At 42.8% G+C, this 25,292-nt stretch overlaps 2 protein-coding genes across 2 annotated transcripts in view; one reads left to right on the forward strand and one right to left on the reverse strand.

Moving 5' to 3' along the window:
- The first annotated feature begins 319 nt into the window (after positions 1-319).
- Positions 320-19,535, forward strand: vwc2l (von Willebrand factor C domain containing 2 like). The gene is made up of 4 exons (XM_008298141.1): positions 320-727; positions 5,496-5,594; positions 11,464-11,593; positions 19,384-19,535. The coding sequence occupies exons 1-4, from the start codon at positions 320-322 to the stop codon at positions 19,533-19,535; spliced, it is 789 nt and encodes a 262-aa protein (XP_008296363.1).
- A 716-nt stretch (positions 19,536-20,251) lies between these two features.
- Positions 20,252-25,292, reverse strand: part of bard1 (BRCA1 associated RING domain 1) — a 36,435-nt gene continuing 31,394 nt past the window's right edge. Inside the window, exon 12 of the mRNA XM_008298146.1 lies at positions 20,252-20,300. Coding sequence (XP_008296368.1) covers positions 20,252-20,300 — 49 coding nt within the window. The remainder of the gene's footprint in view (positions 20,301-25,292) is intronic.

Genomic DNA, 25,292 nt, shown 5'->3' on the forward strand with positions numbered 1-25,292 from the left:
ACAAAGGTTCTTATTGGCTGTCAGGAATAATGCCATCAGCCTGTTGAATTAGCTGCAATAACGTCTGTCCCTGCAGATGAATTAATAACTACAGAACTGCACCAAACAAAAACATACACACACAGGCCCGAGCAGAAATGGAAAGTAGTGGAGGATGAGGCTTGGGATCAGCAGCCATCATAAAGCCCTAATCTCTCATTGTCTCCCACTGCAGCCTGTTTTCTTACGTGATCATCATGGTGATAATGAAACGCCGGACGCATCTGGAGAGGATACCGGGAGCCTAGGGATGACATCCACAGAATCGTGTTGAATGTGGATGTCAACACCGCGGCGAAGGATGGGCCCTCTCCTCTCGGCCGCCTTCATCCTCCTGCTGGTCCTGCGCGCCGTGTCCGCGGCCACGGTGGGTAACCCCGAGGATTACGCAGCGGACGAGGCGGAACGGACCGCCGGTGACAACATCGTCTTCGATGACTACCGGGGCAAAGGATGCGTGGATGACAGTGGCTTCGTCTACAAACTCGGGGAGCGCTTCTACCCGGGACACTCGAACTGTCCGTGCGTGTGCACGGAGGACGGGCCCGTGTGCGACCAGCCAGAGTGCCCAAAACTGCACCCAAAGTGCACCAAAGTGGAACACAATGGATGCTGCCCCGAGTGCAAAGAGGTTAAAAACTTTTGCGAGTACCGGGGGAAAACGTATAAAATTCTGGAGGAATTCAAGGTAAGCATGTGTTTTAAAAATGATCCAGTCTGATATTTAACAGGAAGTCCAAATGATAAATGTTCCTGTCCAGTACACACCTTGCTTGTCTAATAGGACCATTCATGAATTTTACTGTCTCAGGTTTGTTTGCATTCATCATGCAGATCACATGTGAGCTCCTCTGGGCACTGAGTCAACTGATGCTCATGAGTTGGATCCATGTTGCTAATTTGATTCATTTGGCCACAATCAAAGCCTGTTTAAAGCAACCACTGGGCTACTGAGATGATATTAATCACATGGACACCCCTAACCACACCTCCACCTTCATAATCAGTTGATAAAACAACAGTCAGAGGTGTCACTCTGATAGAAACAGCTGTCTGATAGCAACAAAAGCCCCTTTAAGGAACTATACAGCAAATCAAACATGCTCCTTTCTTTCTTTTCTTTTTTTTTAATCTTGCAACTTGTTGACAGCAATCCTCTGTTGTTTAAAAATGGCAAAAATGCAACAGAACAGCAACACATGCTCGTGAATCGCTGAAGGCTGTCAGGTGATGCTTTGTGTTTGGGGTTTTGATCAGTCCTGTGCATACTGTTAAAAAAAAAAAAAAAGTGTCATCAAAATGTGTTTATTGGCATCGAGCACCAAGATGGCTGCCTCCCACAGTGATGTCATCCCTCCTCCCTGCCTCATCAACTGAACATTCACCCAGCATTACTAAACTGACAGATGCTCTAACAGCATTTTAATACTCAGATTTGTGGACACTGAGTCATCGCTGGCGGATCCAGCTTCCCTGTGTCTCCTGCATGAGGGCTTCTACCCATCAGACCAGTGTCTCAGCAGTTGTTAGGAGCATGACAGTGCCGCCTAATTATAAATGACACTAGGAGCACGACAACTACAGTCTGTGTTTAAACTGTTGCTGCCCATGAGGAAACCTCCTCGTCCGCATTCCCCACAAGGGGACCGAGGCTGCAAGTGAGTGAAATATAGTATGACACGGTATAGCCTAAACAAGGGGTATAGCTCTATGGGTAACATTGGTTCATATCTGTGCAAATACATCTGTAACAGCCAAATGTTATAATCTCCCAGTGGAGAATTCTGAATTAAGAGCATTTGGGTTCGATTGGAGATTGTTTTCCATATCTGCTCTAGATGCATCCTATTTTGGATTTAATGATCACATGTTATGAAATGAGGTTAGAGGTAGGAAGCCCACATCCAGCAGTGAGTTCAATATTTACAAAGAGAGAAAAAAAAACTAGTTATGAGATGACATGACTAATATCCTGGCAATATTTCAAAGCTCCGCAAAAGATACAAAAAACAAAGCCTTACTCCAAAAAGTACAATAAATGGCCTACTTCATTACAACAGATTTCTCAGAAGCTGATTTATGTGGACAGTTTTGTCTTCCGCCCCAGAAACAGCTGTTTAAAAAATTAGAAGCAAAAAACCAAAAATAGCTCCGCGAGTAATGGGCTCCCTAATCAGGGAAATCGCAGAAAGGTTTTATGTGAACATGTCAGTGATGGAGAACATTTTTCAATCATCGAAGCCCTATTTTGTGCAGCCAACTTGAAAGGATACATGTCTCCTACCAGACCAATGCAAGGGATGCAGACATTGTTAGCTACCCTTTTAAAGAAACTCCAGAGCTAAATAATACATGGAAACAAACCCAATTCAAGAATAGCCAGCGTTGTAAATGGCATAGTGTGTTAGCAGAGTGTGCTGCAGTATTGGCCACAACTGTAGGGACACCAGACAATGCAAAGGCTTGACTGAAACAGAAACGTGGTGTCACATCTGCTCAGGAAACTTCAGATTCACAAATGCCTTCATCTGCAATGCGATTAACATCTGCACAAACCTCAAGCAACAAGTCTGATTAGGTTACATCATATAAGCCTTCTTCTGAATTATTGAAACACAAACATTTTAAGCTGTCAACGATATGTACGACTCAAAGCGCTGCAGCTGTTAAGCACTAAAACGCTTTGCAAGAGACTACACTAGATTAAAATATTAAATATTTCACGTATCAGACACGACAGTCAGTTTGTCGTGTTTTTGGCCACTTGGAGGAAATGAAGGAAGCTGTCGACACAACATGGATTATCACCTTATGAAGTCATTAATCTGTGATAATTCTCCGTGCATGTCACTTTAAGTAACCCTCTTTACATTGCACAAAGCTATCTGACCCGTTGTTCATATAAAATAGTGATGATAATTGCGGTTTAAATAACAGCCACTCGTTTAAGAGGAACAGTTGTCTGACTCACCGGTTGTCTGTCATATCACGGGGTTTGTCCTCCACTCCTGCTATCTCGTGTCACAAATCTCCTTCATGATGGGAAACAACTCCAGGCATCCTACCACACTGAAAATTTCAAGTTTTGCAGAGAATATTTATCATGTATAAGCCATTTTAACAACGGTGCTTGCCTCCCTGCATGCAAATGTGCCACTAAAACAACTCCCACGTCACTCTTTTTAGGCTAGGCTGTTGCTCCGTCCTTTGCTCAGCTCAGCCCAATACGATTGCAATTAGCTTAAAGACACAGAACAAGTCAGAATGATAATGAGGTGCAGTCAGACCATTCTATGCTGCAGGATTGTCTGGCTGTGCCAAACTAGAAGAACACGAATCAGGACAGCCTGTGTCGAAGGCAAACAATGCCTATTCACAAACTTGTGAATTGTGCAGAGTAGTTGCATGTGAATGTGGGTCATCTGCAGTAAAATTTAAGTGTGAATCTAAACAAAACAATTGACTGCAGAGTTAAAAAAGTAAACATATCCAATTTTAGGATCAACTATTCCTCAGTTACTCCAACTAATGTTGAGTAACCCAACATAAAGAGACTTTCCTCCAATAAATATAAAACTATTCCATAAATGCAAGCAGCTTCTAACATATTATCTTACTTGTTACCCATAGTTAGGTTTCATTATGACAGCGACCTCTAGTGCCCTTTGTAGTCATGATAAGACGGCATAATAATAAAGCTTTACATAAAGATCTTTGCCATCATAACCTGAATAAGCCAAACAATGTAACTCTAATCATCTCGTCTTCCTCATCTGTCATGAAAAGCTCCAGCAGAAAGTCTTGCAACCTGTAGCATTTTCAGCTTCATGATTCTATCAATGTGAAGCCAAGAAACCTCTGGTCCCGTTGGAGTATTGTGCACCTGTGACTATTAGCATGCCCTGAGAAACAAATCGAAACAGGCAGTGAGTTAAGCCAAATAGGTGGGTGGACAAGAGTCATTATTTAATATTCTGCCACATATTATCTGTGAAAATGCAGTTTTTTTTAAGAAATCCGACAAAATCGCAAGAACCAAAAATTGATAAAAACATCTCCATAGTTCATCCGTCAGTTGATAACGTTTAACCTTTTTTACTATCTTCATCTTCATCAGATAGACAGAGAGGTATTGCGCTGAGCTTTTTTGATTGCTGAGGATTTTTATGCCTCTAGGAAGGAACATTCCTGAAACAATTCATTAGCTGATTAGTCAATCACCATAAAAACGAATAAACAATTTAGACAATTTGTTCCCTAATGCTCTGGGAGAATGCGGATGGCAATTTTTTGCTGACGCTTAACTAAAACGATTAGACAATTAATCAAAAAAATAATGTCAAAAAAAAAAAAAACTGATCATGAGAGTAATTGTTCGCTACAGCCCTGCTTTATGCACATCAGCTCCAAAGTGACATGATGCTGCCATTAATAAGGGGTGTGTGGGATCAGCCCGTTCAAAACCTATGTACTTAATCTGCGCTGATTGGTGTGTTTGCACGTCAGACAGAATCAAGCTCAGTCCTGCATTGGGATGCAAGCCCACAGATTGCATAAGCCTCGCAATTTGATGTGAGATCAAGTCCATCAATAGTGCAGCTCACCCCCATGCTAACCTTGATTGGAGGGCCTGAGGAGGACGGAGCATTTTTACATGTTTAAGGGAGAGAAAAAATAACTGTTTTTATTACAATAAAAACGGCAAACCAGAAATAAGGAGAGAAGAAATCTGAGAATTTGCCTTGCTCTATAACTGCACAAGTCAGTGTAATGTCATCGTCTACTCTGGGAACGTTGGGTCTCTTAAATGAGAACGTGAAAGCCTCGGAACCCCGCGGTGTTCAAGGAAATCAAAGGCCGTCAGTATCCGCCATGCAGAGCCCTGTTTAGAGATGCCGACAGGTTAACCTTTGGTGTGGGCCTCATTGGCATTTCCTTTGCAGTGATTGTGTTGCATTGTGCAGACGTTTGCATTTATATTCAGTAGGAGATGATGGAGCAGAAGCACAGAGACACAGCATTACCGAGCGGTAGCCAGAAAGATGTGGCCTGTTGAGAGAAGCTCGGACGCTTATGAAGAATTGTTTTATACACTGTAAGCAGCTCGGCATCAAAAAAACACTCGCCGGTTTGTTTACGCTAAAAATCCCGTCATGCAGCAGGCCAGTCATTACGTGTCTCATTAGCAGAATATACAGTCATTATCATGCAGGTAGTGTTGGGCATTCATTCAGTGGAACGGCAGCCTGTCATCTGTTGAATCTAATGCAGGTAGAACTCATGCATCAGCAACCTGATAAACAAGTCCACGCCATATTTTCCAAACCAACTTTAAGAGTATTCACTTTTAACATATAATGTTGATGAAGGCTCAGCAAGAGTAGATGCAGTGTTTTGTTTTGTTGCCCTGTAAAGCAAGTCCTGCCACTCAACCTTAGTAGGTGTTTCACCTACAGGGTTTCCCATCAGATGAGGAAGGGACCAGTCCACCCAGCATGGCTGCCGGTGTGCCTCTGGCCTCAGCGCAGCTGCAATCAAGAACCAGGAGATATAGGGTGAGTTCAGATCCCAGATCTTCAGGCAAGGGCTGGGATGTGAACTCAAATGTGAACAATCCCGTCCATGCTTCCTGCGATCCCCCCTAGGGACGGGATGCAGAGTTGAAAAAGGTGGGAGGGCTCCAACGTTTTCAGTGATTAAGGTACACACAGTAGATTTTAATCACCAGACTATCTTAAATAATTTCTCATTTAGAGGCAAGTAATGTGAAGTGATTAATCTGCAAGTGGTACAATAGTTAAACATGCAGCCCTAATGCTTAATTTCTATTCACCATTCCTCATGACCCAGCCACCAGTTCTCCCAGTACAGTGCAGTGAAGCCCAAGGTTGAAACTTCATAGACACATTGGTTTTTACCAGTCTGCACCTGTAATCAGCACAGACGATGGAAAAAGCTGCATCTCCAAACTTCTACAGTAAAGGTCTTTGCAGACAATGATTTACTGTAATTATAGAAACACACTGTGAAGGAACATGTTCAGGCGACAACAACAAAACATTTCAAACAGCATGCGCAGACAGTGAGATGCCCACACATCACACACACACCAGTCGTTAGTGACACTGCTTTCCAACATACCAATGAGAGAAAAACAGCTACAAGAGCTGCAGAAATGATTGCCCAAATTGATTTTCCCATCCAATTTGCCACAGGCAACAATGGTCCCAATTAGAAGGAATGGTTAAGTGCAAACAATTTGGCCAGAAAGAATTTTCAAACACATTTTTATGGTTTGAGTTTAATTGCACTTGCAGTCCTGCTGGACAAATGTCAAGAGTGCTTCAGCTACCGACCCACCACCCTCGCTTCCCCCTCACCCATCCACCCATCCACCCATCCTCGGTCTTGCCTCCTCTCTCTGTATTCCCCAACCGCTGGTCAAATGTTGTTTTGACTTGAACAACAGCAGCATGCAGTTTGACTGTCAACTCTTTCCTGCTACTCCTATTAACCGCATGGATGAGTTTCCTGTGACCCTGTTGTCCAGCCTGAAAGTATTCTGCATTACCATTTGCCCCGCTGAAGGTTATTTGACTATTCATTGCTTCCCTGCCCCGTCTTCATTTGTCTCAGTGTTGGAATGAAAAGGCATGACAGTCGATTCACTCTAACACCCCGCCAATAAGACGGGGACAACACGAGTCTTTCCGTCGCTAAAACATCTGGCAGCACGTCTAAATTCAGTGCTAGTGCTCCATTTTCTTTTGTGAGTCGGGGCTAAGGCATGACTGATCCTCTTCACGGTAGACCTCACACAAAGGAACGCACTGAAAGCACCAGGCGCAGCTGAATGCACCCAAGGATCCTCTGCGATGTGTCATAGGTGCATGGAGTAGTTTTCTTTTCAAATTGCATTTTTAATATACTTCTTCCTATGAAGCGAGCGAACCGGCAGACTTCTACCTGAGCCGCCTCACAGGTCAATCTGGCAGCTTAACCTACAGAGAAATGCCACTTCTGCTTTGAAATTATGCGGGGTTTTTTTTTTTAAAGGCCAGATGTGATAGTGAATAAACACCACTGTCTCTCATGGTCCTACTTCTTTTATTTGTACTTTATTAAAAAACAAAATGGATAAAGTGGTGCAGGTGAAATCAATACTTTTGGAAAAGACAGAATTTAGTGTGTCAAGAAGCCAGTTTTCTGCTTTTGTTAGCTAAAACAAAGAAGAGTCAGAAGATAAAAATACACTTCCAGCCTTGTTGATTGTCGGTAACATTTTCAGGAATATCGACTGCATCACATACATGTTTGTGCATTGTGTGTGTGTGTGTTTTGCCGCTAATGAGCCGTTTCAGATGAGCTGACCGTCTGCACAGAGGTTTGGTTAAGGAGAGGAATGGTACGTTGTTTATCTGTTGCGTCATTTTAACCAAATGTGGGTTTCTCTGCTTCAGGTAGCTCCTCCTCTGGGCTCTGGAGATATTTCAGCATTTAAGAACGAGCCCCGTTTTGTCCTCTCTGTTTCAGTTTCTGCATCTTATCAGCAAAGGATTCCAGAAACAACGCATTTTATCAGACTTATCTCGCTAAACTTCACTTTTTTTCTCACTTTAGCGTGCGACTCGGCTCGTTTCGCTGACCAGCTACCGCCTGTCGTGAGCCGAGGAGGCACGAGCTTACATGAGAGACGTTGTTTGGAAACCGAGATAAGGTGTTTAGGCATCACAATGGCCTTCCCCCCCAAGGATTATCCGGTGCCACCAAACAATTTGTCACTGTGAAATAAAGGATTTTCTCCAAAGTTCCTCCCTGCAGGTTTCTCTGTCGTGCTGCGCTGCAAACATGAGTCGGTTTACAGTCCAAGTGTTTGGCATGAGCTGACATTAACGCACTGTTAATATCTGAACTGAACGGTAAATCCAGTTAACATGTGTAGTTTGTATGCACTGGGAGGGAAATTAAGGTGATAAACAACTCTGATCCACTGTCAAAGGAAGAGCCATTTGTTCTGTCTTTAAATGCCAAGTAAAATAAAATCAAAGAAAAATACCCTCGGACACCTCTTCACTGAAAAAAATATAGAGGAAGCCTTCAAATCCTCATGTTTACTAATGTCCTCATGTTTAAGGCTTTAATGTCAGTTATGCAAACCACAAAAAAAAGACTATCCGGGGAGACGAGAGCCTCAGTTTCTATAAAATGCAAATTATTGTCATTTGGATTTTGTAGGCTACATTAAGTTTTAGTACCTGATAATACAAAGAAATATATTGTGCTCACAAAAAGGCACGCTGGAAAAAAAAAAAAATGCAAGCAAAACAAACCGAGCAGTTTGTCTCCGCTTTCAGCAAAGTCTGAGCTTATAGTCGGTTTGTGGCTCAGTAGCCCAAGGTGTCCATAGCACCGGGTCAACAGTTCTCGTTGGCCTTGTTTATGGTGTTTCTTTTGCTTTTATTTTTATATATATATATGACATGTGCTCCTCTGTGCCCTCAAACATTGAGCATCAGTTTATTCATGCATGTGTGTTTTGTCAACTGATTTCCTCTCTGCTTTACAGGGACTCGTGAATAGTTTTTCGAACAGTCTTGCATCTCTTTAAACAGCTCATTATGGCAGCCCACCGAGGGTTTAATTCCCTGATGAGACACGTTAATTATTACCTGACGTAATCTTGATTCAACCTGGGTTTCTTTGGCTGCCGGCGTCAAAGTAAAATTGCACTGAAACTGTAAATGTAATGAAGCTACACGTGCTACAAATATCACTATTTTAAGGGTAACTGCTCTGTCGTTGGTTCGGCTCTGCCCAAAACTAATGTGATTGGTTTAAAAAGAAATACAAACAAAGCATTCTGCAGCGGCATCCTGTGCTGCGGGATGGTTCGGCTATGTGGGACTAAGGTGGTGTTGACAGAAGGCGGCGAGAAAACCTACAATAATCAAAGGCTGCTGGGAAGTCTAGAAAAAAAAAAAAGTCCTGCAAAGAATAGTCCAACAAGATAAATCCTAAGACACATGAAAGAACCAAGAGAAGACCAGAAGGTCGAGGGACATAGGGGAGAAACACAGGTGTAGGGAGTCAACGCAGAGCCAAGGCGGCAAAGCAGATGACCTAACAACGGAAACACATGAACTAAATACACAAGGGGACAGTTAGAGAGGAGGAGACGTGCACCAAACGCCATGACAACATGAGCTTCGAATGCTGAATCACTCCTCCCAGTGTGTTTGCAATAAAGGCAGAGGAAGAGTTCATTTGCAAAAACAGATAACTCCATCGTCACAGACCTTCAGAAAACCCACTTCTCCATCGTCTACCTGAGACAACATCAATCAAACTTAAGTTAGCGCAATTGTTGTCATTTCTACTGAGTCAAATCCACTCGACTTCAGTTTGACTGATTTCATCTCAAGCAAACAACAAAAAAATACGTTTTCTGAGCTCTAAGTTGTCTGTTTTTTGCAAATGAACTCTTCATATGACGTTATGTCTCTTTGTTAATATAGAAAGAAGCTGCATATTTCATGGCCTGATTGTAAATATGTACAGGATAAATGAGTGTTTTTAAATGTGCAACTTGATTTGCCAGGACTAAATGCCGACATATGGCATCGCCGGCTGCACCCAAAGCAGGTTAACTGAATCCCAGCTTGAACCATAGTTTTCATCGTAACATGCCATTGGAATATATTTGCAGTCTTCTTTTTGTATTTCTTACTGTGAGAATTTGATATACTTGTTAGTTAACTTTTAAAAAAATATTTATGAGACTCTCTGTGTAACTAATTGCATTTGCATGGTGGGCTACATTACAGATAATTATAGTCTTACTTCAATCAGGCTAAATTGTAATCCTACCAGATCATTTTCTGGCACACCTGTGATCAAATTTTCTGTCGCAAACAAGGAAAGCGAAATAATTGTTGGACATTTTGGATACAGTTAAATGCTTAATTTCAGTATTGATTTTGGACCCGTTCCACGTAGGTTCGGATGCAGTAAGTACAGCCGAGGAAATGGGTTACATTTGCTTCACTTTGTACTGTTTCCCTTCATTTCCTACTGTCGCTCGCATTCAATTTCGTAGCTACAGTTGCATCCAGACTGCTATAAATCCCAATAAAAACACGAGCCTGACCACTTCTCTCTGTGCGCCACTTAATGCATCCTGGCAAAATGGGCTGATAGAAGTCACATTGAATCATCCGGCGTTACCGTAACCCTCTCACTTAACTCTACACAAAACCGGATTATGAACTGTAAAGCCGATGCTGTGTTGTGGCTACAATTCCAATTGTGGCAATATTACTGGAACTAATGCAGCCGGGATAGTTGATGGCTTGACGCCAAAAAGCAAAAAAAAATAAAAAATCATTAATTCCGACTAACATCCAGCAGGAATCGTTTAACAGATTGGGGGAAATAGACTTTTTTTGCCAAGAGAATTAATAGGAGCCACATCTGGTTAGCTTAACTTAGCATGATGGGAGAAACATTCACCGGATTTAAAGAAGAAAAACTTCAATAACGTGCAGCATAATCAAGTTTCAATTGTGCCGACTGGCTATGACGTGCCCTATACCTACAAGCCCCTTGAGCTTCCATCAGTTACCAAGCAACTAAACAAGCAGGATATAATGTGTTAATTAGCGAGCTTTAGAGACGCTGGTAGACCTTTGAATAGATCAAGGCGATTTCCACTTGAATGTAAACAGTCCAGCCCAGTACCTAGCAAACAAATAATAAAAAAAAAAGAGTTCATCTGAAACATTTCTACCCTCTGATGTCGGCACAGAGCACTGAGTCACCGACCCCACGCAAAAAAAAAAAAAAAAGCTGTTTACTATGATGAGCAGAAAGAAAATCTAATATGATGAACAGCTGACCTTTTGTGATTTGGAAACAGTTTGTATTTTTCCACTCCATGTAATTGCATTACAGTTCATTTTCCGGTCAAGAGACTTTGTAAAGATAGAGTCAAGTAAGAGGCAGCGGCACAGAGAGGAGCTGCATAGCGCTGATTTACATGTTGCAGAGGTGGTGAGATAAGCCTCTGAACCGTTTCCTCAGGCAGGCCACAGCAGAATGCAGCAAAACACTAAATATCAACCAGGCCCTCTTTATGGAGTCCCTTATTAGTTATTTCCAGAGGTTTTTATTCAAAGTCAGCTATATAGGCGGCGTTTGTTATGATGCAAATACCCTAATAAAACTGAGGCTGTGAATAATTTATTAACTTGTTTCTTTGTTTATCAGGGCAGCATGAGATGCATATAAAGAGATTGTTGTTGTTGTTGTTTTTTGTACATCAGGAAATGCATACAGGAGCTTCTCGAGGGTTCACATGTACCCGCTGAATCATCTAACCCTGATTCCCCTCCCTGTCTCCCCCTCCTGCCTCCCCTCTGCCCACAGCCGTCACCCTGTGAATGGTGCCGCTGCGAACCAAATAATGAGGTGCACTGTGTGGTGTCCGACTGCGCCGTCCCAGAGTGTGTCAACCCTGTGTACGAGCCGGAGCAATGCTGCCCCATCTGTAAAAACGGTAAACACTGGTGTCTCTCTCTCTGGTATTCGACGCACATTCCTCAGAAGTTATTAAATTTTAATTAAACCAATGACAGCGAAGTTTATCTGCGGTATCGCCGTTTGATGGCCGCACCTTTAGAAGATGAGGATGTAATTGATGTTTTATGAATTAAAATTATTACCTTGGGCCCGTTGGACGCTAATGAGCAGTACTAGTTTTAATTATAAATGACACACTAAGCAGCGTAAACATTAGCCCATTGATTAAAGGCATGGTAGGAGGGACTAATGGGTCCTGGGAGAGCCTTTTATCTCCCGGTGCCCTGACGCCCTTGTCACACACAGCCAATCCCTAAATTAGAATTATAGGATTCCGATGGTTCATTGACTATTTACAAGGCGAGGTGGGAGATTTCCCTTTGCCAGCACCAATCCTAAGGGACAGATGGAGCTTTATGAGTAAAGTACAGTAACTGCACATTTGCTACGTGAACCTGGCTGGAGTGATCAACAGCGAAGAGGGCCTGTGGGTAATATCAAATTCATGGTCTAAACACGATGTTGCTAAACAAAAGATTTTCTTTTTTTTTTTCTGTTTTTCTGATCACGAACAAAATGCAATCTCATGATGTTGTCTCATCGTGTAGCTCAGAACATCAAAAATGTCCCATTTTGAAGGGAAGAACAAATGTCTTGGAATATTTTCTTTTTTTTTTTAGATTTTCTTTCAAGCAGCAGCTGACCTATAAATACAAAGAGAGCAATTCCGTTTGAGGCAGATGCTAAATGGCCATTTCACCACAACTACCCGCAATTTCTTTCACACCTCCTCCTCTCTCTTTTTTTTTTTTTTTTTCCCTTTATCACCATTGCTGGCTTTCTTTCATTACGCCACACACATACACGCACAGAAACACCCACAGTAACAAGGCTGCAGAAGCTGCTAGGAAAGAACTAATCCAGGCTGACAGGACACAGTGACACCCTTGGCATTTCAGGGTAGGCCTGTTGTTTCTGTGTTCCCCAAGGGTGGCTGGTCAGGCTCTGGCAGCCAGATAAATCTCTATGGGAGTGGATGGCTGAGGGCTGTGGGGAGAGGACAATGAAGGAATGCTGTTTAGCTCTCATTTCTGGCCAAGGGACAGGGGATTGTGAAAAGAAGACGTCTAAATGTGCTCCACTCAGACATGCAGTCAGTGGGAGACATACATTTGTCTTTTTCTTTACCTGCTACAAGTTTCCCATAATTGAATCGTTGTATTCAGGGACAAAAAAAAGAGGGGAGATGGGGTGCATGTATTGTAAAAAAGACCAAAGCACAGCAAATGTCAATTGTACACGTTGTACACATTCTGTGTATTTGTAGTTTAAGGGATGCACTACTACAAACAGAGAAGTCTAGAGGTCATCAGTCTGTAATCCAGAGAAAACCTTGATTGCCATTGGGGCTTATGGCATGTACGATTCATCAGTAATACCAGAAAATAAATAGAAATCTTATTTACAGACTAAATAGCAGTGGGCCTACTATATATCCATGAGGAACACCTTTGTCTGTCATCTATTGCACCTATTGGTATCCACAGAATGCAGCTTGTTACAGTCAACAAAATCAAAATGATCAAACTGTCAGACAAAAGTGCATCATTTTAATTTAAATACTACTATTATGTTTAATCGGATGAGCTGACTGTATCAGCAGCTGTAGCAGTTATTGCGTCACGAGACTGACGGGTCGTACGAGCCGGTCGTGAATGTTGTGGCTGAAGGACGTTATTATCCTCCAGGAAGCCAGCAGTGAGTTGACAAGTGAGTCGGGGATTTCACACCAACAGGGCTGCTTGGATATAATGCGATAGATGTTAAGGTCACCACCTTTATGCAATGTGAGCGCCTAAGCAGTCGTACATATCGAAGGGATTTTGCCTGAAGTGAAATTTAATGTTAATACATGCACGAATGACGCGGTAATAAGAGGAGCATGATGTCGAGTTTTTCTGGTGTATAATACGTTATATACCTTTGAGCACTTGACAGGTCTGAGTGAAATGTTTGTGTTTAGAATAACACTGTGACCCGATTTTATTTTTCTATTTTGGCTGAGAGTCCACAGCCATGCTCGTGGCTCTGCGAGCTTGAGCTAAACACAAAGTATGTTGACATGCGCGCAACAGCAATATTTACATGCTGAGATTTAGAGGGTGCAATGTTTACCATCTCCACCATCTCAGATTAGATGGTAGAATACAAACATGTACTAATTAGCGCTGAACACAAAGGCACGGACGAGGCTGACAGGTCAAATGAACAGGTCTATTATCTGCCTGCTGTGGCTGAAGGACATCATTGTCCTCCAGGACGCCGCGGCGGAGTGAGCTGATTAATGGTTTCGGGGATTTTGGACAGCCGGGACAGGTTGGCTATAGGTCGACGGTTGTTAAGGTCACAGATGTCACTACTCTGAGGGAAAGGACGCACCTGAGCGGTCTGAAAATTTTATAAATATATGTTGCAGTGATGGCATGAACACGGATCTGTTGGTCAAATTATCATCACTGGGAGGCAATCAATGTAATATATACCTTTTGGTATATGGCAGGTCTGCATGGATGAATTTAGAATTAGAAGGCAGACAGCTGTATGATGCTGGAGTGTTACTTCTGACGTGTTGCAGTCACTATTACTGGGCCCCATTTCCCCTTTAGTTACTGTGGGAGCAGTGCAAAGAGATTCTTATTTAAGGATTTTACCAACTTCCAAAATGCAAGTCCATCACCTCTAGATAATCTGTTGACCAGCTGATGTTGGGAAACACCAACATCACAGTCAGTACCTCATTAGGCTTTTTACTGTTACTGCTTTCATTTTTAGTCAGACGCTAAAGTAAGCATGCTAATGTGTACACAAAGCCTAGTTATTTCTGATGAAAGTTTCAATTTAACCCAATCCTGAAAAACCAGGACTCCATTAAATGCAAAAAAACAAACGGCAGAAGGAAGGAGAACCCGGAACCCACAGTAAAAACATTCCCTTTTAACTGTGAGGAGAAAAAAAAACAAGGATGCCTGAAAATATTTTGCTTTCAAAAACATGAGGTCTGTTGTGTATCAGAATGTTTCCTTCACACTGCAGCGGTTTGGGCTCGTTGCAGATATCAGCTGAAGTCCTGTTCCAAAGTTTGTTGTAGTGGCTTGTTTATTGGTATTCCAGTGTACAGATAGAGTGAGCTCACAGATACAGGGAGTGATTCTGGAGGAGTAAGCCAACCCAGAGCGCTGGGGGGGGAATAGCAATTAATCAGATGATGAAAGGCAGGGGACAGTAAATACAGTAAGGATCAGTGACTGGTTGGAGTCTAAGCGCTCAGGTCTGGCGGAGACGGTTTACGACGAACAACAATAATGGAATCGAGGGATTTAACAGACATGGGGTGTCTGAATGAGTGACAAGATCAAAAAGTCACAACACTAGTGGGTGGGGGACTATGAAATATTAAACAGAAACTTCTTTTTTTTTTACTGTTCTTGTAGTTATATTGTTATATAATTTTTTTGGGTGGGAAAACCCGTGTCCACAACTCAGCTTCAGATGACCAACAGCTGCAAAACCAGCATCTCAGACAAAAAGCAAATGGGCATATCAGCATATTCCCCCTCCTTTTGATTACATCTAGAAAGACTCTGTACACGAAAGCCAGCAAAACATGTTCCAGCCAAAACAACAGCAGTGTAACGTACGTTAAACAGCCCGTAGCAAGCTGTTGTCAACTCAAGTAACGTTTACATCATCTGTCGGTCCTTGCCTTTGCTCGTCTCTGCTCCGCTCTGTGTGTGTCGGTTTTAACGGCCTGTCGGACTGGAGCAGGCGATACGTCCACTCAGAGAAAGACCAGAGCAGGAATGGGTTGGAGACCTGAGTGGGTAAACAGACAAAGAGCAGAGTGAAACAGATGTATGAGGAGAGGGGAGCAGAGGAGAACAGCAAAACAGCAGAATAGACTCTAACACTGAGCTGAGTGCACATACATTATTAGAACACTTAGTTTTTACATTTGTTACATGATTTTTAGGGCACTGGTTAGACTGCATGTTTGCAGCGTGAGAGGTCATAGTTTCAGTTTCAAAGGGAGGGACTCACATGTATTGATATGTGCTAACAGACCAGATACTTCAGATAGAACGTTACAGAATGTGGTTGAAAAACACGTATATATAGCATCGCCCATAAAGTTGGAATATTTTTTTTTTATCAGACATATTTCTCTTTGTGTAGAAATAAGGTGCCCAGTTACCCAACAGTGAAACAAATTCTGACTTCTAGATCTGACCCAGAGTGGGACATCCTGCCCATTGACACCATCAACCAGCGTGTAGACAGAATGCCACGATGTCTTAACACATTGATCTGTGTCAGGGGTCAATATTAGTGACATTTGAAAGAGTAATATGGGACATTCATGTGCATGGAATCCCCTCAAATATGTGTTTCCTGTTAAAGGGGCCAAGGTTGAATAATTGGGAGGAAAAAAAACAAAAACTTAATTTTATTGTTGAATATCCCCAATTTAAGCCTAAATTCACAGGTTGCAAAAGTTAATTGTGGTTAAATTGTTACTGTGATGTGTATGGTAGGTATATTGTGATATCAATAAAGTTTTGAGAAGATACACACTTTTTCTATCAAGAATAAATGACATTGTCACAATCATTCCATGAGAAGAGGTAAAAAAAAAGAAATTATTCCAACTTTATGGGCAACAGTATGTCATATAGATATATATATACACACACTAGCATGCACACTTGTGGCCAGACTAGCTGTCAAACCACAGAAAGTTAGTACAACACACTCTGAGGACGTGTAAGCTCATTCTCTGCTCTAGACGCCGTCACTCCACCGTACCTTTACATAACAGGCAGCTGCTTCCTAAACTTCTGCTACATTCAGAATCTTGCGTATTGCACCTTTAAAAAAAAAAAAAGTTTTAGGGTCGTTTAATTTTTTAAAACTAATCCCAATTGTCTCGGTCCAATCTTAATTGCTAACGGTTGAAACGTTAATGATGATTTTTTTTTGACTAATTAGCTCCAATTAATCACTGATTTGGTGATTTGGAGGATAAATGGACACCTACTTGGGACAAATTGTTGCTTAATGTGGTTGAATAGTGAAGAATTTTAACAGGATTAAATATTATTAGATTTCAATATCCTAATTATATTTTAACATCGAAAAATGTTTCAACTAAACAGAGGCTGGTTGTGACCTTATTGTGAGGATGTCTTATCACTGTGGTTGCCAGTCTTTTGTCACAGCTGTGCATTATAAGAACGTAGCGTCTCTTTCTTGGTGTTTCTCCCTGAAAACACCAACAGAGAGCGGAAGGCAGGCAGCACAATGGAGCAGTCATGCAGCGGGAGCGCTTATCTCTGAGCTCCACATTCATTCAGTCCGACTGATTCAGCTCTAATCTTTATCATGAATTATATAGTGTAAATTCATCAGGGAGTATGCAATTACATCATTCTCATGAAGTAAATGATAATGAGTAGTAGCCTGAAAATGGCGAGTGTTTCCTCGGTATAATAGGATTAATCCATTTATAGATCTGCCATGCCTTATCTGTCTGAAGGCTGTCATTGTGGCTTTTTTTAACAGACATATCATGGAGCAGCAGAGCTGGTTACAGCACTGTACCGTATTCAGTTTGTCATTTTCTTTGGAGCTGAGTCAGTTTCCATACAGGACAAATACTTTCTGACTTCACTAAATTTTATCGGCCGTAAATTCATCGCGGGCTCGGACGAGGGATCGCCCGTCCTTCGCATGGTGACAGGAAGCTAAAACTGTGTCCCGGCGTCTCCAAATCTATCTGGCAATAAACAATCACACTTGGCAGCGGCGACGGTCACCCTCTTTCCTCATCAACCTCTACCGAGTTTGTCCCGTAACCTGTGCCAGCTGTCCAGAGGCAGATCAATGAGAGTTAAGACTTGGCAGGAGCTCTCAATGTCTCCTCTAAGCTCAGATCAAAGGGCTTTTATCAGGTCCAAATAAAGCGTAGGACTCATCTATGCTGAAGCAAAGGATGGGGGATACCAGGTAGCCAACAGCTCCCTTTGTCAGTGTCACGCGGATATTTATGGCCTCCCGCGGCTAATTTTCGCCCCATAAGCGCTGCAGGAAATTGAACCCCTTAAAAGACTGAGGCCACAGCTTGTAAAAATATTGGTGGTCATCGGAGAGCCGTGTTTGCCCATCGTTAGGCTATTAAAACATTCTGTTAAGCTTAGGCAAAAGTGGTGTTCTTGGTTAAACACTGGAAAAGTCAGTGTGCCCTGTATTCTGCTGTGAGTCAGGGACTTAAATATTTAACCAGGATCGTGATCTTTATCTAACCTTAATCAAGTGCTGTGAGCTGCGGAAACATTACCACAGAAACATTAACAAGGTTTTTTCATGGGAGAAACAGGTGCTACTAACACCGCCTATGATGGCTCTGCTGAATTCAAGAGTCCCTGAAAGCCGTGGCAGTAAGACAGTGAGTCAGCAAGCACAAAACCAGGACCCTGAAACTGGAGTTCTGTCATTATTTATTTGATTAATTATAACCTGCTGTGTCAGTTTCTTTCTTGTGTTTAATTTGGGAAGCTCTGCGCATCTGGATTCATCCAGCCAGTGCAGGAAAACGTCCCCTCTGTAGCTTCTCAGGTTGACTAACCGGACTGCTTTAGCATTAAGTTAGCCCGTCCTAAATCAAACTGACTGGGACACTAAGACGTCCGTGAATATTAGCCGTGAAAGCTACTGTGTCTCCAAGACTTATGGGACATATGAGTTTTTACGACTGCTCGTAGAGGAGTCTTGAATCTGGCAGGTTTGACAGCGCTCGAATATACCGAGAGCGAGCCAAAGTCACCGTCACGCCAATTGAGCCGCTGATTGCTTCATTTAAATCATTAAAACTGGGGTGAATTCGCAGCACCTTCTGCCTCCTCCGTCTCAAGAGGTTGAGGAAGAGATAAACTGCCTCAAATCTCCCTGAGGCAAAGAGAAACAAATTAGATATCATAATTTCAGGTGGTATTTACCAGTAACGGCGCTGCATTCTCATAACATTTTTTTTTTTTTTTTGGCTTCCTGGAAGAACATTTAGCCGGGTTAGTCTATCTCTACATTTATCAAACAAATGGGTGTGAGGTGTTTCACTGGTACACAACATGTATTAAAGGAATCTCACCAACAGAAAGGCATCGTCAAAGTAAATCCTACAGTGTTTTAAGGATAAACCAGATGTCAAAATTAATCTGAGTTCTTTATTGGTTTGGAAGTCAGCGTGTGTGTGCGCGAGGAGAGAAACTGTGTGAGGAATTGCTAAGGAGTTCTGTGGTCTTTTCATACAGACCGAAGTGATTAACACCATCCTCCCTACTGCCTCTCAAAGCAGCTTTCTCTCTCTTCCTCTGTCTCTCTCTGTACTCCAGCCTCTCTGTACTGCCAAGCCAGCGCCTGGCAGGCTTCTCTGCTCGCGGCGCATTAGGATGCAAAGCGCTCCATGTTGAGGGAGAAGGGGAGACTAACAAAAGCGCTTTAGTGTTGCAAAAACAAGCCCATCGGTGCATGCCCGTGAAAAGATCTGTACGTCTGCTCTGACTCCCCTAACTCCCTGCAGCTCTCTGCATCACTCCACCACCCCTCTGCAAAGAGAAGCTCTCAGGAGAGACACATCCATTTGTTGTCGTTCTCATTCCTTCTTTCCTGTCTCTCTCTCTCTCTCCCTCCTTTCCCTCCCTTCCCATGCGGCAGGTCCAAATTGCTTTGCTGGAACAACGATCATCCCAGCCGGAATTGAAGTAAAGGTGGACGACTGCACCATCTGCCGCTGCCACAACGGAGACTGGTGGAAGCCGGCGCAGTGCTTGCGGCGGGAGTGCCTCAACGGCCAGTCGTTGTCATAGAGAGACTCCACCGGGGATGGTGGAAAAGCTCAGGCAAGGCTCTGCCTACTGCGCCATTTTGTATGATTGACAGGGCAGGAGCACAATTACTAAAAAAAAAAAAAACCTGAGACGGCATAGAATCGAAGAGATGCTCTCACAAGCTTCCCACAAATACAAATTTAGCCAGTGAGAAGAAGATGGAACTTGTCTCACGGCTGTTTCCACCCTCCAGTTTTAATCGTCCTATATATTTTCAGAAGTTGACTTGCTTGACTTGCTGCTCTCACACAAAAAGTTTCTAAGCTCCTTGAACTCTTTCCTAACCATTGGCAATGTTGAATTGCTCACGTTGATTTCTGTGTGTACGCCATCGGCTTGTTGTACGTGTCTGTCACAATCACGCAGGTGTTGTAAAGTTCCAATAGCAGGAAAAACAAACCGTAAGCACACTTAACAGCGCTTTTTCTTTTTTTGTGTGTTGTTTTTTTATTTTTATTTTTTGATTGACACCGGTTAAAGCGCCGCACACGTGGGCTTGACTTTCACCACTTCACTCTAAGAGCTTGTTTACAAGATGCACATAACACATAAACGTTTGTCTCTTCGTAAGACTTTTTATTGTTACGGCCGGAGCTCACCTCTAACACTCACATGATGCTACTGTCATATTTTATAAACTGCTATGAAATCCCTCAACACTTTTATTGATCATCACACGGTTCAGAGTCATGTGTCTACATGGTAGCGGCGCAGGCTGGGGGGCTGTAGGAGTACCACCTGTAGCTGAAGAAGGCGAGAAAGACGACAGCCAGAATCTACTCTAAGCCTAAGAAGGGCAGGTGAAAAAAAAAATGCTGCAATGCTTCATCGACAGGAACAACTCTGGGCCACCCTTCCCAGCTCAATTGGCTTTATTGTTTTTTTTTTCTCAGAGGTCCAGATCCTACAAAAATATTCCCACTAACTAACTACTTGAACTTGTTATCAAAGCAATTAGCGAGCCAAGAGCAGCCTGCTTTAATTTTCCTTAATCAAGGAGTATTCTGTGATAAATCATCCAGCTGGGTGCTCGGTGCTGCTGCAGCCTGCATGCTGGGCACATTCAGCGAGAACCAGCAGACAAAAGAAGGGAATCTGCATATGTCTAAATGCTTTTAAGCAGCATTCACAAGCTTATTGTCCGTGTGAGCGTACACAAGCAGGCCATTCATCCACAATCTCAGGCACAGTATGTTGCTCTGCACCCAGTGAGGCACTTAAACCCATAAGGCTTGTTAAGATACAAAGCTGTTACATTATACCACTCCTATAGATTATGTAATAGATTTTCAGTTCCTCCCCTCGCGGATCTGTTAGAATAGCTGAGCCGGTGCGGTGTGTGTGTGTGTGTGTGTGTGTGTGTGTGTGTGTGTGTGTGTGTGTGTGTGTGTGTGACTATGGCCAAGGCTGTGAGATAGAGACAAGTTAATGTATTGCCGTGACATTTTTTCAGGCCAGAGTGGTCCTCAAGTAGCCCGGTCTAAAAGAAAAAGCATCCAGCCAGGGCTCAAAACACGATGTTTTTGAGATGATAAATACTAGTCATTAATTCAAAGGTGAATTTCCGTAAGCTCGTGCCATTCATCACCAGAATTTTTTCCATTTCCAGAAAATCCGCTCCCGTTAACCTTTTAGACCCTATTCCTGGGCGGTGATGGATGGGCTGCTTAATAGCAGCTCCCAGCACTCTGTAATGAGACAGAAATGAACATAGGATAAAGACCAATGACTAAAGAGGTGTATTACCTTAAAAGGCACTAAAACTAATTTTGGAAGAATCTCATAGTCTGCAAAGTCTGCTGCATAGCTGCAGCTCGTGGGCGACGGAGAGAAATCACGGAATTGGAATAATATGGGCCAAGTTCAGGCTTAGGTGCAACAATGGAGTTTGGGTCATTTTCATCATTAAGCTCCAGTGATTTAGTGTCTTTCAGCGTGAAGAGACAGACCTCATCTATCTGGCTTGAGGTCTGCAGGCTCATAAAACAAAAGTGACGTGAATGGTTTATCAGTCACAGCCTCAGTGCTCCAGACATTTTAGAATTATTAAAGGAGCTTCATTCATCTTAATTACTTTAAATGCCACATAATTATTCAGCCTATACATGTATCCAAAAAAAAAAAAAAAAGGAAAAAAAATTGGAATTGCTTTAGTGGGTAGCAACAGAGAAAGACTGAAGCGAGTGTGCCAGTTGACAGGGCTCAAAGGCATTGCTGCCGCCACAGATGCCTTATTGCTACCGTTCCAGATAAGATTCACAAAGCATGGCCTTTGGCGTCATACAGTAGGAACAGCCCAGACTGCTTCAAGTGCTACTTTGGTTCACTTCTTTGTGCAATGGTTTACTGTTATGTGTGTGAGCCAGAACTGTTTATTGTTTTTATCCTACGACATTCCAGAAACAGCCAGCCAGGGTGAAGAGAAGGACGAGTACAGTTCACCGTCCACAGCGAAGATGTAGAATTGAATCCACGGCTGGCCCTAAAATTATGCTGTCATTTGATAGGAGTAAAAGGAGAAGCAACAGCAAGCTAAAGAAACTTGATCCGTATAACAGTGGCTCGTTGTTCTGATAGTTTCCTCCGTCGCTTTCTGAAATGCACAGCATTTAGCAACCTGGGCGAGCCCCGGCTGCCCGTTTTCTCCATTCTTTTTTTTGCAAGCTGCTTTCATCGCCCGAGTGCGAAAGCAGACGCAGAGGGTGAAATGGTTGTCAACCGAAATATGACAACCACTTGGCAGTCGAGACCCAGATCGACTGTCCCTCCACATGCAAGAGCTGAGTCGTGATCCGGGCTGCTTGCGGGAAGCAAACCGCGAGAAATATGACATCAAATAGCAGATTCAAAGTGGGAAGCTCTGTTCCAAGAAAAACATGGAAGATTTTTTTGTGGTTGTTTCGCTGCAGCTAATCAGATGCAGGCATGCAGCAGGACGTGCATATGTCGCTCTGCATTGTAAGCGACTCCTCGGTGAGAAAGAAGCAGGATGGATTTAAAAAACCACATGCATTCACATACAGTAGTTGGTAATGAGAACAGGCTGCCTTTTAGAAACACAAGAGGGTGTTAACGCCGCACACATCCAACATAAATCACTGTGCACATTTCAGAGAGTCTCTGCCCGGGCAAATCGTGGAGGGGGTGAAATTGCTTTTCCCCCTCCTCTTGCAAACACGTGAAGCTGCACAGTTTCAAGGACAGATCAGCCGCACAGTCTGTCTTTGTTCATGTTCTGCCAAGAAACTTGAGTCTTTATGTCTGTCTGTGAATGTCTCTTCAAATGACCCCATCTGTCCTCCGATCATTCAAACCACGAGCTTGTACATGGGCTTTTTTTCCACGAGACACCGACTTACTGTAGCTGGAAACTATGAAAGATTGTTTGTTTGTTTGTTTGTTTTCCCTCCCCTTATGTTGATTTTTTTTTTCTGCAACAAAACTGTTACATAAAGTGTGCCTGAAAACCAACACAGAGTACTATGTGGTAAAGGAAGAGAGAAACACTGTTATTATACAATCAATTGTATTATTTTTCTTGGTGGGGGCACCAAGGGTATGTTCATGTGGGACTCAAATATCATTTCGAATTTGAATTTACGTTTGAGATCGAGAGCATCTTTGATTGTATATGAACTCATGCTCGCACAGGTTCAACCTAAACCGTACAACAAAGGGTCCAAAATTTCAAATGACTAAACAACCCTTGGTGCTCCACATGTTGTTCATATGTAAATATCTTCAAACGTATAATGTGTATTCTGAAATCTGAGGTGGAGTAAAAAAAAAAAAAAAAAAAAAGACATCAGAAGTGAGATGTGTGTTATTCATCGAGACACAACATATTTTGTTTAGAACAGAAGTGTCATTGGGTAAAAGTGAGAGCGGATTTCCCTTTTTTCTTGTAAATTAATTAATCCTTCTTGTTTACTCTGGAGAGCGTTCTTATTTTTGGACACCGGATCACTCGAGGCATCACGAAAACACAACAACAGAAAAGTGTGCAGCGTGAAAAGCACCTGCGTCACTTCAACCGAAGGACGGCACTCCACCAATCTCCTCGAGTTCAGCCACATTCTCTAAAAAACAGAACCAACTCGCCGAACCAGGGCACAGCAAACCTGGAGGTAATGCGGCTATAAACAGAGCATTTCAGTGTAAATAAAAGTACAAAACCTTCCTGACTCATGGTCGCGCCAGAGAAAGAACACTAGTGCTTAATGCTCGCCGGGTTCAAGGGCATTACTCACAGGTTCATCCCTCCATTCCATTTCATTACAAGTCAGTCCGGGCTTCTATCTCGTCCACGCTGCTAATTGCCTTCTCCCACCTCCCGCCGTGGACAAGAAAAGGGAAGCAATTTTATGCAGCACATAGCAATCAATAGCAATTAGGTGCATCCCTGACTAATCCTATTGAAAATGGCATCTTGGGAGATGGCCAGTAGAAGACCTTTAAAAGCACACATACCTGCAAAAGTTTTGCTTTTTCTTCACAGCCAGTGCCAGGGCTGTGACGGAACAATTAATTGCTTTGTTTTCCTATTCTACACTTCATATCGAATTCCCATCAATCCTTTTCAGGACCCACCATCTGCTTTTGTATCAAACAGACATTTTCAATTAGATAATTATCTCTTTGCTGGTAAACCAGTGCACATTATGCTGCGTAATTCCTCTCTAAACCCACTCATTAGATGTCGCAGCCAGCCAACGAATTGATTCCAGAGTGGCACATATATGACACAAAACAAAATGCCAGATGAAGTAGAAGTTTGTGCAACAGATGAAAGCTCTTCAGGCGAGTTGATCAACAGACGGAAGGTTGTTGCATTGGCGGTGAAGTGGATGTTGTACTGGAGGGTTGTGAAGAGGGAGCAAATTGCAATCTAATTTCAGTCAATCTAATTTCCAACCATCACCTTCGGTCATGAGTTTCCTTTACAGGGTAGCTGGGCTCACCCTTTGAGATGGGGGGGGCAGAGAGGTCTGGAGTAGCAGCGCTGCTCCATCACATTAAAAGGTCAGTCAGTTAAAGTGGTTTGGGGCACCTCATTAGGATTATTCCCGGGTGCTTCCCCGTGGAGGTTTTCCAGGCGAGTAAAAAAAAAAACTGAGTGAAGACCCCGGTGCAGACCCAGAACATGTTGGAGGGGATTATATACCACATGCAATCTTTGGCCTGGAAATGCTTTGAGCTTCCCCCAGAAAGAGCTGAAGGACATCAGTGAGGCGAGAGGCATCTGAAATACCTCACAGCCTGCAGCTACTGTGACCCTTGCTTGGAAAAGTGGCAGACACCGGATGGATGGTGTTCTTTAAACTGCAGTGAAGTGGAAAAACGCCCCACAGTTACTGCGTAGCATGAAGTTATCAGACATGCCAACTAGCCGGGTTGTCTGGTCACCTCACCGGTACAGAAAATAGCTTTAAATTCAAATAGGCACTCGTAGATAATTATGCATTTGGGTTATACGTGTGGCTCCCAACTGGTACAGCTCGTAACCCCGTAGAATGATTCAGTGGAACCTCGTAAACGCTTTTCACTGGACAGGAAGTCTGGAAGAAATCCACCAAATGATCCGTCATACAAAACAATTTAAGTAATTTTAACAGGTCGGGAAACGGTACAATCATCCAACCTCATGCAATGAATGTTTAAAAAAAGCCGCCCAAAAAACACAAATTTATGTAGCAGAGCTTTATTTTGTGTTGTTCCTTGTCCATATAATCATGT

Source organism: Stegastes partitus, unplaced genomic scaffold (assembly GCF_000690725.1).
Source record: "Stegastes partitus isolate 25-593 unplaced genomic scaffold, Stegastes_partitus-1.0.2 Scaffold1287, whole genome shotgun sequence".
Taxonomy (NCBI): domain Eukaryota; kingdom Metazoa; phylum Chordata; class Actinopteri; family Pomacentridae; genus Stegastes; species Stegastes partitus.

What these genes read in the sequence shown, in the direction of transcription:
- vwc2l (XM_008298141.1), top strand. Translation starts at nt 320, where the DNA reads ATGTCAACACCGCGGCGAAGGATGGGCCCTCTCCTCTCGGCCGCCTTC. An exon ending in AAATTCTGGAGGAATTCAAG is followed by an intron (nt 728 to 5,495) that starts GTAAGCATGTGT and finishes TTTCACCTACAG; the next exon opens with GGTTTCCCATCAGATGAGGA. An exon ending in CAAGAACCAGGAGATATAGG is followed by an intron (nt 5,595 to 11,463) that starts GTGAGTTCAGAT and finishes CTCTGCCCACAG; the next exon opens with CCGTCACCCTGTGAATGGTG.